The following is an 11986-nucleotide window of genomic DNA, read 5'->3' on the forward strand; positions in this document are numbered from 1 at the left end:
ATTTCATTATTTCCTGATTTCATTTTGCAAGATCTTGCTGGATTATTTTGTGAAGGTTAGGCTGGTCCTAATTTCATAGAGTAATTCGCTACACCATCCAGCCTTACACGTTGGAGCCAGAGTCTGAATCAGAGTGAGAGGAGAATAAAGACCAAACTGTAGTTGGCAGGTCCAGACCTTATTTGGCTGTTTCGTTGCACTGTGATGTTCATAAAATGCCAGAGAAAATAGAGAAAACTGGAAAAAAATGACCCAAACAGAACAAAAAGATAAACCTAAACCTGCTCTGCATTCAAGCATTTTACAGTACTTTTGTATAAATAAAGAAAAAAATACTAAAGTGAGCAATACAATTTTTAGTTTTGCCTATACTAAATCTATATTCAGTAAAACACTTATTTAAATGGTGCTTTTAACAAGCCTTAAACGTAAATTACATGCTTCATCTAAAAAGCCACTAATGTCAATCTTTTCCCCCCAGTGACAGCAAGAAATTCAGCAAAATTTAGACATCTGCTACAATATGCTGATGCATGCAGCACTTTAGGTTTAACAGGCTCCCATTAAGGCACACACATAACAGCCCCTCTTCCTTTGCTCACACAGCCATGCTGCAGTCAGGGAGCGTCTGCCCCAAATGGTGTTAAGTGCTGCCTCCTGGGAGCTGCAAGTATCTCAGGTGGAGGCTCCCTGTACTGAACGTGTGTGGTACCAAACGCATTATAAGAAATGGATGAAGTCATCTTAAACATAAAGCTGTCCAAATGCAAGTGTATTTAAAGTGTCACTCAGGACATAATTTGATCCCTTTTTAAAAGAGACAAAATGATTTACAGCCTCCGTTTGTCGCCTTCTCGGTCAGTTCCTTCAGCTAAACATGAAGAACGTTAAACAGACATGAAAATATTTCTGTAAAAACAACAATATTTTTGTGGAAATCATTCTCTTTTAAGAAAACTTTCACTTGGTGGCTTCTGGTTTAAAATAAAGCAGAAAATGGTACTGATCTGGTTTTCCTATTCCAAACAGAAGATAACCACAAATTGAGAGTGAGTTTAAAAAGGGCCTGAGCTCAGATTGTAGACTAAAAAAAAAAAAAAAAACATTTGCATGATTCCCACCAGTCCCATTCATTGTCATTTGTGTAAGAGCACATGCAACATTACAGATTGCTGTAATCCCTCAAAGCTGACATTTGTGATGTGGTTGTTAATGTTGCTGGCTTGTGCCTGCAGGACGAGCGATTTGTGCAGCCGTTTCCCCTCAACAACCTGGCGTCGGTGCAGGTGATTGTGTTTCAACAATGCCGTTGTATGAAAATGTGCTGAATGCTGTAAATCCAAGAACAGTTATGAAAATATCCTGAAGCCCGGATCAAGTGGAAATGTTGGGTAAATGAGAAATGCAGTAACACAATGTCTCCATCTGTGTTCCAACAGGATGTTGAGAGTTTATCATTCGAAAAAAAGGTATTGCAAATCTGGTTCTGCTGAAATTAGCCATGTGCCCTCTACCTTCTTCTATGAGGGAGAAACCGAGCAGACCTAGAAAAAAAATCTGCTCTTGAGTGAAAACTGGTGTTGCAAGTGCCTTTCAGCACCTTCTGATTCAGTGCACATTTACTCAAATGCACAGGTAATACAGCTCTGCAGGGCGGTTGAAAAACACAGGCAGTTTCTGTCATCAGGGGGTCTGTAACCTGGATTTGTGCTCCAGCTGTTCCAAAGCGTACCTGACATGGAAAGTCTTTGTGGTACCCTGGGACATGGAGGCACAGCAGCAGGAGATTATCATTCTCACTTTTACGTTTCAGAGAAGGCTGTTGAGGAAAATACAGAAAGAAGGTAGAAGCAAAGCAACGAGGAAGCAGAAGAGAGTGGTTTTTTTTAGTTCTCAGGACAACAAATCACAGCGAAAAGGAACATTTTTTGCCATAGTTACAAAAATTGTAAACAGTTTTTGTAAAAACGGTTTTAACTTAACAACATAAAACAATCTAAAAGGACCAAAAAGAGACAACAGAATAAACAGCTATTGGTCAAAAGAGATTAAAGTGAAAAGGCCCAATTTTAGGTTCATTGTTTTGTTTATTGCGGACACCCCTCAATGCACACATTGTGCTAGTTACAAGAAAATTATGACTTCAACGAGTGAGCAGCTGAAAATATTATCAGGTAGTGCTTGTGCTTTTAGCAAGTCTCTCATGTTTGACGTACAGAATAGATTATGGGTCTGCAAAGACATTTGATGTCCAAATTTTTACCACACTCATCGTCTTGCAGTGATGACAGTGATGTTTATGTCAGTCTTATGTAACTAACATTACAATCAAGCAAAAACATCCAGAAAATTACCTAAAAATTAGATTTAAATCTTGGAGGTAAGTACACACTTGAAGAGCCATTTCCCTGAGTTTTGGGCAGCTGGACAGCTTGTGGTTCGTGTTGCCTCACAAAGAAGGTCCTGGGTTCAACTCCATTTTCGAGTTTGAGTTGGTTGTCTCTAGGTACCCTGGTTTCCTTCAACAGAGCAAAAGAAAAAAAAATGCAAATTAGGTTGCCTTTAGGCCCAGACCTCTGTTACAAAATAGATCTGTAATCTCATTGGGATTTGTCTGATTAAATAAAAGGTAACACACATTATATTACATTTAAGCTTTAGGATTTTTTTTTTTTTTTTCGGTTTGATTTCTGTTTTCAGGAGAAAAAAGTCACAATCAAACCTAATGCAGCATAAATGTGGAAGATATGAATCAGTTCTGGCGTCATGGGCTGACTGATTAAGTACATTTTATTCACAACATAATAACCATGTTGGTGTACTTTATTATGATGGAAAAGGGATTGTTTGAACATGTGGTGGTACCTGAGAACAAAAGGATCTCTGATCATTCCAGCATTTAAATCTAATCTCTTGAGTGAGGCTGGAACACACAATTGGATTATCATTATTTTCATTATTTTATTGCTTTTGTTGTGGTAGTGGTGCTGTGTGTGTATGTGTGTGTGGGGGAGGGGGGGTTCTGCCTTCTAGCAAAACATTTTCTCTCGATATGCATTTTCAGTTTTCATAATGAGGAAAAAACAATGCTACCAACCCCCAATAAAGCCCAATACAATCAGCAGAAATACCTGCATGTCTGTGTTTGTCTGTTAGAGGATAAAAAATATTAGTAAAATATTCTACTGAATGAGCCTGTTTAATACAAATTTATAGCAACATGGTGTGCATTCAATATTACCTTTCATCTGTACATATTATGTACACAAATGTACTTCATGCATTTTAAATTGACCAGCTTAAGAAGAATCAATTGTTTTGAAATGTTGTATTTTCCCAAACATTTTAAACAGTTTTAAATAAACGCCTTGCTTTCTTGTATAACGTCAGAGATAATAACATCTTGTGTGAGGAAATGCCCTTTTATTGTGATTTATTTGACAAAACTGGAGCCTAGTTCCCCGACATCCTATCCAAAGCTTGTAGTTTCTCCTAAACAGTAACTTTCTAAACTCTGTCAATAAAAATCTGCGCTCTCTGAAGTGTGTCCCAAAATCCTGTTGGCATTTTCAAAACAATGTTAAAGATTAGCAATCAATAACATACGGCCGTTTTCATCTTACACTTGAAAGGACAAACCAGATGTTGAAACTGCTCAGACAAGCAGAGTTTTCCTTTGAGCCTGTCTCTTTGTTTGCATGGGGGTGACCGCAAACACATGCAACTTCTTAAGGCAGTCTTTCCACAATGAAACATGGTTTTGATCATTTGTCAGTATGAGCAAAGACGATTTTTGATTAATCCACAGGATCATTCTAGACTGAACCACAAATAGTCCTTATAATATTTTATATGATGTGGATTTTATTTGTGACGTTCTTTACGAATAAAAACATGAAAAACTGGATAGTCTGCTGACCAGCCTGTCAGTCGAAGTGGGTATAAATATTGATGTTAAACATTTCCAAACTATGCGCAGCTTTTGGTGCTTCCCCTTTTAGAAAACAGATTATTGTAAGACCACCAATGTAGAAGAAAATGCATCTCCGTATTTCTCTTAAACTCAGTGTTCTGACAGCCCACCTGAACATCTCAAGCTCTCACTGACGGCATCATCATTTTTTTTTTTTTTTKTTTCCAGAGTCCTGCTCCAGCTCAGCCTGTCAGCTGCTAAAAGACATCAAGCTGGGATAATTGGACCCCCTATCCACCTTTTCTCTCTCTCTTTCCCTCCCTGCCATTTTCGATGCTCTTTAGTGCTCTCCTTTGAGATAAAAACATGAAAGTTTTCCATGCCCTGGTATTTTTCTTTGGCCTTGCTCTAATTGGACATTAATTTTCATTCCACAGACCATACAGACCACTTATTTACATATAATACATTACATTGTATAAAAAAAGCCATTTCTTAAAATTGTCTGACATTAAATCAGACAAAACCTTTCCTGTTTTAGATCAGTTATAACCCAGAGTTGACTAACCCTGTCAAAAGCTCTGGAAGTTTGTAATAGGTTAATTGACAGCTCAAACATGCTTCTTTGTGCGACATCATGGGAAATTAAAGTAATCAAATGAGACAAAATATCAGGAAAAGAATTGTTAACAACCGCAACTCAGGTGCCATATTCATCTACTTAAAACATTATTCACAAGTATAAACACCGTGGGGTTGTTCTGCCATCATACTGCTCAGGATAATGAGTTATGTGTTCCTGAAATAAGCGTGTTTGGATGTACAGTATGTGCATTGACCCCATGTTGACCCCAAAATAAAAGCAAAAGACCTAAATGGAAGCTGAAGTTGGTCAGATTATTATACACATTGAACTTTGTTTGCAAATTTCCCCTTGGGATCATTAAAGTATTATCTATCAATCACTCAAATTCAGACAAAGATTTTTGGAGATGTGTCCCATGGCCATAATGACCATTGTTACATTTGGAGAAAAAAGGGTGAAGATGGTAAGCCTGAGAAAATGATCCCTACTTTTAGGCAAATGAGGGGCAGCATCAAGAGATGGAGATGTTTTGTTGCAGGAGGGAAACTTCAAAACTAGATAGTATGATGAGGAAAAAAACTTTATGTGGAAATACTAAAGCATCATCTTGAGGCTCCAGCCAGGAAGTTAAAGCTTGGGTGCAAATTGGCCTTCCAAGAGAACAATGACCCTGAGCATCCTGCCAAATTAAAGTGGAGTGAGGAGAACAAAGACAAGTCAATGTTTTTCATCTGTATCAGTTTAACTTACAGAAGGTCAAAAACTGTGCCAATGGAGTTAGTTCAGCTCAAAACTTGCAAATGTTCCACTTCCATGTAAATGCAAATAGACACAGCAGATCCCAGAATTCTTGTTTTGAATTTGATTTATGCCCCGGAACTTAGCAACCTTCAACAACAAGGGAATATGTTGTAATTTTAACCTGTCAGCAGGACAAAATGAGAGGGGAAAACTCTGCAAATATGGAAGTAATTTTAGTCTTTAAAATGTCTTTTTGATATGATCTATGTTTTATATCAGCAGAAATCCTTACTCCAAGGACACGCAGACTAACAGCAACCACACAAATGCACAATGAGTTATTTTGATTTTCCTTCATAAAAATGTGTTCAGTTTTAGGTTATTTAAGCAGTGAAGACACACATAAATGGACATTTTTATACTTGTAAACTGTTTCTTGTTTGATGTAAGGTGGATCAATACCAGAGCCAAAACTCAGTTTTTTGTGAACGATAGCATCAAGACACTTGTCCCTAACTTCAACAGCCTTGTCAATAGTGATCACTGGAGGCACATGGTTGTTAGTTTTAAGCCAAGTTAAATTTAAGACCTTTTAAGACTTTTTAATGCCAAGTGAAATTAAATTTACGACCAATTTCATAATAAACACAAATGAATAATTAAGGCCTTATTTTTGGATTGATGAATTCAATGACTTTTAAGACTTTTTAAAGGATCTGCAGGAACCCTGAGGCAAAATTGACAAAAATGCATCATGTCATTTCTCATTAACTGATATTGAGGAAAAATAACCTGCATCTGCCAATAAGGTCTTGAAGGACTGGGTCATGATCAGGTCTTTGAGCCATCTGCAATCTTTATGCAGCATGTTGGGAGTTTGACAGCAGTTTTATGTCTTTTTTTCACCCAAGATGACAGAACTGAAGGAACCAGTTAACATGTTGGATAAAATCCCAGACTTTTGAATTAATGCAGGATTTATGTTTTGCTTTGTGGCCAATTTGCCTAAATATGTGGTTAGATGCAGTGTAAATAAAAATACATAAATAGCAAAAATAAGTTTGCATCTTCAAGGTGAGTTGAAGTGTTGGTCATGACTGGAAGAAAGCTACTTGTTATTCCCTACCTTTGCAACAATCTGGATCGCATACAGATTTGTTTGATCATTTCTCAGCAGCAGAGTCTTGTTTATAGCCAAGTTCAACATAGTTAAGTCCCGTTACCCCCTCACGAAAAGAAAACAAAACATCTGGAAACATCTGAACCTCATAATCACTGTGGTTTTGTTCCAAAGCCACAAAAGATTTACGCTGAACTGTGAAGCTTTTATTTTTTAATTTCCTTATCTAATCAGACAGCTAGTTTCTATCTGCTGTCATTCACTCAAAAATAACTCTTTACCAGTTTACTTTTCAAAGGATGTTAGAGGAATGACAAAAACCTTTCCCCTGTCATTGATTCAAGCTCTACAGAAACTTCCACTTTTTTGTTGTCCTCACAGGAGTTATGGCAGCACATCATTCAATCCCCTACGTTCTCCAAACCACAGCTATTCTAATGTGTGGGATGATTCTTTTATTTTGTTCCCAATGTCAAAAGGGAGTATTCAGTCTAAATCCTGCAGTACACACCACAGACATTAAAAATACATCTTAAAAGTTAAACTGAACGTCAAAAAACAAATGAACTGATTTATTAGGAACAGAAAGTTCAGGAAAAAAAAAACAAAAAAAAACACATTTACTTTAGATGAAAGACATCCAATACTGTGGTTTTAGAACAGTGACTTGCTGGATACATAATCAAAATAGACTGTGTCATCCTGCCCTCTAGTGTTCAGATGATTACAAAGCAAATTAAAGAAACAATTTTTCCCCCTTTTTTTAAATTTAAGACGAGCACAGATTTTTTTGGCTATTTTAAGCCACAAAAATAAAAATATTAAAATGTTTCAGTTTAAAAGAAAACGTATGTCTTACAGTATTATTAATAAAAAGCAAAATTAAGTGGACGTCTCAGAACTGTACAGGCCACAAAAATCAAAACGGTTAAATAATTTTATACAAAACACTTTGAGGACTCCTCTTTTTAACAGTTTAGATTCACTGCATATTATATATGTTTGCTCCAACATTTTCCACAATGTAAACTGGTTCATGTCAGAAGCAGAGAAATGGTAAAAACAGACATTTCTCATGCAAAAGGTGGGTAAGAGCACCATGAACTATTCACATATGAAAGCAAAGATATATCCTGAAGAAATCACTCCAGTTCTTTGAACCGAGCAAACATGGCTTTGCGCACTGCTTGTTTGTAGGTGTAGTGGTCCCAGGGAGCGCGCTCTTTTTTCTGCTGCAGAAAAAAAAAAAAAATTTAAGACTAACTTCATTATAACAGGACTCAAGTTCAGTGTTGTCACTTACTTGACCAGGTTCTGCCCCGTGCCCTGGCCTGTCACTGGCTTTGTTGTCCCTGAATATAGATGAGAAATGTAATAAATAAAATGTTGTTTAAAAGGTTTGCTTTATTTTTTCTTTCACAGTCCACACATTTACCTGGAGCTTCCAGCCGAGCTGTTCTGATGTGACTGCTGGTGGTGGTGTTTTCTTCTTTTCTGTTCTGGTGATTTGGTAGCTGTTCTAGAGTTTAGCTGTTGAAGAAGAAAAATAAAATTTGTTGAAAAAAAAAAAAAGGTATACCTCATTCAAAAATAACAAGGAAATATTGTTCATTTTTTTAAATGCAACTTGGTGCAGATATGGGAAAAAAATCGGTTTTTGATTGATAATATTGTTTTCAGTTTGCTTTATTTTGTATGAAAGCTGCAATTTCAGAAGAGGAATGTTTTTTAAAGGGGCAATATCATGTAAAATCAACTTTTTTGATTTTTATATCATGTTATAATGTTATACTCTCACAAACAACATGCCCAAAGCCTTGCTCTGACTCATTCATGCATGTTTGAGAAATCCTGCAGAGTTTTTAGGCAGCCATGCTGAGGAGCAAAACGACAGGTGGGGACCAGAAACGCCTTTTGGTAACAGAAACGCCCCTGGGACGTGTCTTTAAGCTGAACTTCCTCATCACGGAGCACACCTCCCCACCCCCCACCACACACACCCTGCCCATGACTCCTGCAGGCTCTCAGCAGTAACAAAGCAAAAGTGAAACTGAAACTTAAGTTGTCTGCTGAGATCCACTACTTCTTACTCAGTGAAGCTCTTTTCAGATTCAAAATACCTTTGAGGAAATGTATTTTCAGATGCCAAGTAAACTGCATCATAGCGCACGTGCGAAACAAACCAACCCCGCACACGCGACCCCCCCGACTGACGGGTGATGGGATGAGATGGGACAGAAGCAGGAGGAGGTTCTTAAAGAGACAGAGGCCAATTTCAAGGCGTTTAGAAGAGGAAGTGATGCGAAGATAAGTTTATTTTCTATTTAAACATAAAAACAGCATTTTAATAACAGCTAAAGGTGACATAGATACTTTATTATGGTATAGTATTTAAATATATGTCTGAGAAACACATAATATTGCCCCTTTAATTAAAAGATGAAAGTGCTTACATTCACTTTTTATTATTTACTCATTTCATTAAAACATTAAAAATTAAAAAACATTTCATACAATAAAACAATAGAAATCAAATAAAATGAAAGGCAGCAGAAGAAGAAAAAATTCTTATTGTATCTGCTCCATTCCTTTGAATTACAAAATCATTTTTGAGAAGAAATTGCTTTTTTGTGTCAGTACAAATACTTTGCTTTAGAAGTATTAAGTAGTAACACGGGGAGGTGAGGAGGAACGCAGAATGTTTACGTTACACTTTTCCTAAAGAGTCCCACACTCCTATCACCCGATAACAGTTCCCTCAGGAAAACGTCTCACTCCTTTAATGTCCACTTACTTCTTTTTCCTGATTCTCAAGTGCTTCTAGTTCCTTCTTTGATTGTTTGATCTTGAGGTGGATCTCCATATTTTGCTGTGTAGACAACAAAACAAGTGTTAAAGACTACATTTAATTTGACCTATTATTTTATATAGAGTAAAAGGTTTGTACTTTATGCAGATCTGAGAGCTGCTGGTGGCGGATCAGAGCATCTTTGTTGGGAAACTGTCTCCTGCACAGTAGACAGGCCATCTTCTTCCAGTCTGTCAGTTTGTCCTCTTTTTCTGCCGGTTTCCTCTTCTGGCTGTTTTTAGCTCCCTCCTCCTTATCTTCTTCCACCTCTTCATCGCTTCCAGCTCCATAGTCTGATGCCAGCAGACCCAGAGAGCCCATCGGATGCTGAGAGAGAAAGTAGACAAATATTATGTAAACGGCAATAATAATAATAAATCTATTCAGAAAGTTTGGAAATCAATTCAAATGGAATGTTTCTTACTTTTGATTTTTCATCTTTTTTAGAGAGAGAGAGGGGCTTCTTAAAAAGACTATCACCACCTGAGTTCTATAACACAGGGACAAAAACAGGTAGACTTATTATTGGTAATGTTTTGAGAGAAATTAAACAATGTTTATCAAGTTAAGTCTCTGACCTTCCTCTCAAATATAGCAAAAGCAGCATCAGCCGACTTCGACGGCCTCCTTTCAACATCTATTTCAGTCTTCAGGACCGGAGATGGAGCACGCACACAGTCCTTCTGGCGATTCTGGATCTTTGCCCAGCGCTCCATATCTTTCATTATCTGCAAACAGCAACAAAATAATCCTAATCGTTTGGCTTCTATAGATTTTATTTAGCAAATCATGTCCAGTTAAATAAGTTTAAAAGTGCTACCTTGACAGCAGCCAGACTTTTCACTTTGTCCTCTTTACCCTCCTTTTCTTTGTCCTTTTTAGGAGACTCGTCATCTTCCCTGATGTCAGGAGCCACTGTAGGAGCTGGGACAGACTCTGCAGAGCTGCTGGCTGAAACAGCAGGTGGAGCCGGAGCCGGAGCTGGAGCTGCTGCTGCTAACGGCTGGGGCGGCTTCTTCATTTCTAAAGGAGCATCTGCTGCCGGGTTGGAAAGAATGGCCTGGTCTTTTGGAGTCATTGCCACCTGTTGGGTCTCTGCAGAGCTCCCTCCTGGAACTGGAATGTAAGTTTTCAAGGCTGCATCCCAGTACAAGTACTCCTGGGTTTGCGAATTGTAAAAATACTGCCAAAAAAAATGTGGTGAGAAAAAGAGACAAGTCAATAAAAATAAATAATAATAATAAAAAAAACACATCTTACTAAAAACCTCACAAAAAGAACACTTTAAAAACTATTTTGGATTTATAAATTTCTTATTCACATAGTTAGAAATTTAGGTTTAACCTTGGCTTTATGAATTTATGAATTCCGAATATAAACTGTGAATTCTCACAGGCTTTGCTGTTCAAAGTGATGTAAACTGGTAGATTTAAAAAAAAAGTACATTAATATGCAAATTAAGTTCTGTCTCTTCACAGACKTTGAGCTTTTCAAAATCAGGTAGCCAACTAGAGGCCTCAAAGTTTTTTGTTTAAGATAACATACATAGACCACATTTCTCAAGTATATGTGATATAGAACTGCAAAATTAAAATTAGGGAGGGTGTTTGTTTGCAGAATGAGAGAAAAAAAATCTACGTGTAGGTGGTAAAACAGACAGACACAGATGCAAAAACAATAAAAAAGCTAATTGTTTTCGAAGAAGTTTTGTTGAAGTTAGCCAACATAAATATGGAAATTTATGGAAACTGCCTAAGATTCTAGACTGGGGCACAAAACTAGTTGCAGGGATGCTTATTTAGAGATCAGTAAAAACAGGGAAACATTGCTGGCTCTCACTCTTGAGTTGGGATCGTAGTACAGTGTTGTCTCTGGGTCGTAGAAGAAACCTGACGTTGAATCATACAAGTATTTGGATGTGTCAGGAGCCTCAGAACCTGGAGGGAATGTAGTTGATACAAAACAATTGGAAACAATAGGCACACTGACCTTTGAAAGGAGATTACAAATGCTGTTTTTAGTTATGCATGTTATTCATAGTAATATTTTAAAAGTCTGGTAAACATTACAATAATCGTGGCTTATTCTTACCATAAACGTAAGTCTGTGATGCGTCTGTGTTGCCAGCTATCTCTGATGAGTCGGTGGGCACGTGAACTTCATCAGGCTGGTGTTCCTGAGCTGCAGCAGGAGCAGTAGGAAAAGCAGCCAGAGCTGGAGCTTTTTCATAACCCTGTGTGAATTTACAACAGTTAAATATCCTGATTTTTGAAGTTTATTTTAGTTTGCTTTGGTTTCTAACCTACCTGGCTCAGGCTGGGGTCTGATGGCATAGCAGGATGTGCAGCCATTAAAACCCCTAGTGCCAAAAGTATGAAAAATAGTTATTGATATTTAAGCTCTTATAGTGAATAGGAGGAAAAACATAATGCAATGTTATACTACTGAACAGTCACCTGGGGTTGCAACCATCATTGCAGGAGGGGCAACAGTAGGCGGCACCAGATGTGGAGCGTACTGCAGCGGTTGAGAGTACGACTGCAGCTGCTTTAAACAAAACAAAGAGAATTACCAATGACAGAGGTGCCAACCTGGAGCCATCCCAAATCATGATCGTCTCAGAGCATTTACGTTGCATGGCGTGCATTTGTTATTGGCAGTTTATGCGCATAATTATCAACAAATAAAACCAAATAATAAAAACATTTGGAATTTATATTTTTAAACTTCAAAGTACCTCATATAAAACTACTTATGTCTAGATGGAGAGATTATAAG

General features: G+C 37.5%; 2 protein-coding genes across 5 annotated transcripts in view; both read right to left on the reverse strand.

The window, feature by feature from the left end:
- The window catches only part of LOC106535498 (caM kinase-like vesicle-associated protein), a gene marked incomplete at its 5' end in the record, with an annotated part of 34305 nt that overhangs the window by 6947 nt on the left and 15372 nt on the right, over positions 1–11986 (reverse strand).
- Positions 6801–11986, reverse strand: part of rbm6 (RNA binding motif protein 6) — a 17374-nt gene continuing 12188 nt past the window's right edge. For 3 of the 4 annotated variants that reach the window (XM_014032512.1, XM_014032509.1, XM_014032511.1), the window contains 12 exons: positions 11665–11755; positions 11515–11567; positions 11300–11441; positions 11048–11145; positions 10029–10391; positions 9787–9936; positions 9633–9698; positions 9308–9535; positions 9155–9229; positions 7796–7890; positions 7664–7712; positions 6801–7592 (listed from right to left, as the gene is read on the reverse strand). In XM_014032512.1, coding sequence (XP_013887966.1) covers positions 7503–7592; positions 7664–7712; positions 7796–7890; positions 9155–9229; positions 9308–9535; positions 9633–9698; positions 9787–9936; positions 10029–10391; positions 11048–11145; positions 11300–11441; positions 11515–11567; positions 11665–11755 — 1500 coding nt within the window. In that variant the 3' untranslated portion in view covers positions 6801–7502. The remainder of the gene's footprint in view (positions 7593–7663; positions 7713–7795; positions 7891–9154; positions 9230–9307; positions 9536–9632; positions 9699–9786; positions 9937–10028; positions 10392–11047; positions 11146–11299; positions 11442–11514; positions 11568–11664; positions 11756–11986) is intronic. The other variant, XM_014032510.1, reaches the window with a different exon arrangement.

The sequence above is a fragment of the Austrofundulus limnaeus genome, unplaced genomic scaffold, assembly GCF_001266775.1.
Source record: "Austrofundulus limnaeus strain Quisiro unplaced genomic scaffold, Austrofundulus_limnaeus-1.0 Scaffold1472, whole genome shotgun sequence".
Taxonomy (NCBI): Eukaryota; Metazoa; Chordata; class Actinopteri; order Cyprinodontiformes; family Rivulidae; genus Austrofundulus; species Austrofundulus limnaeus.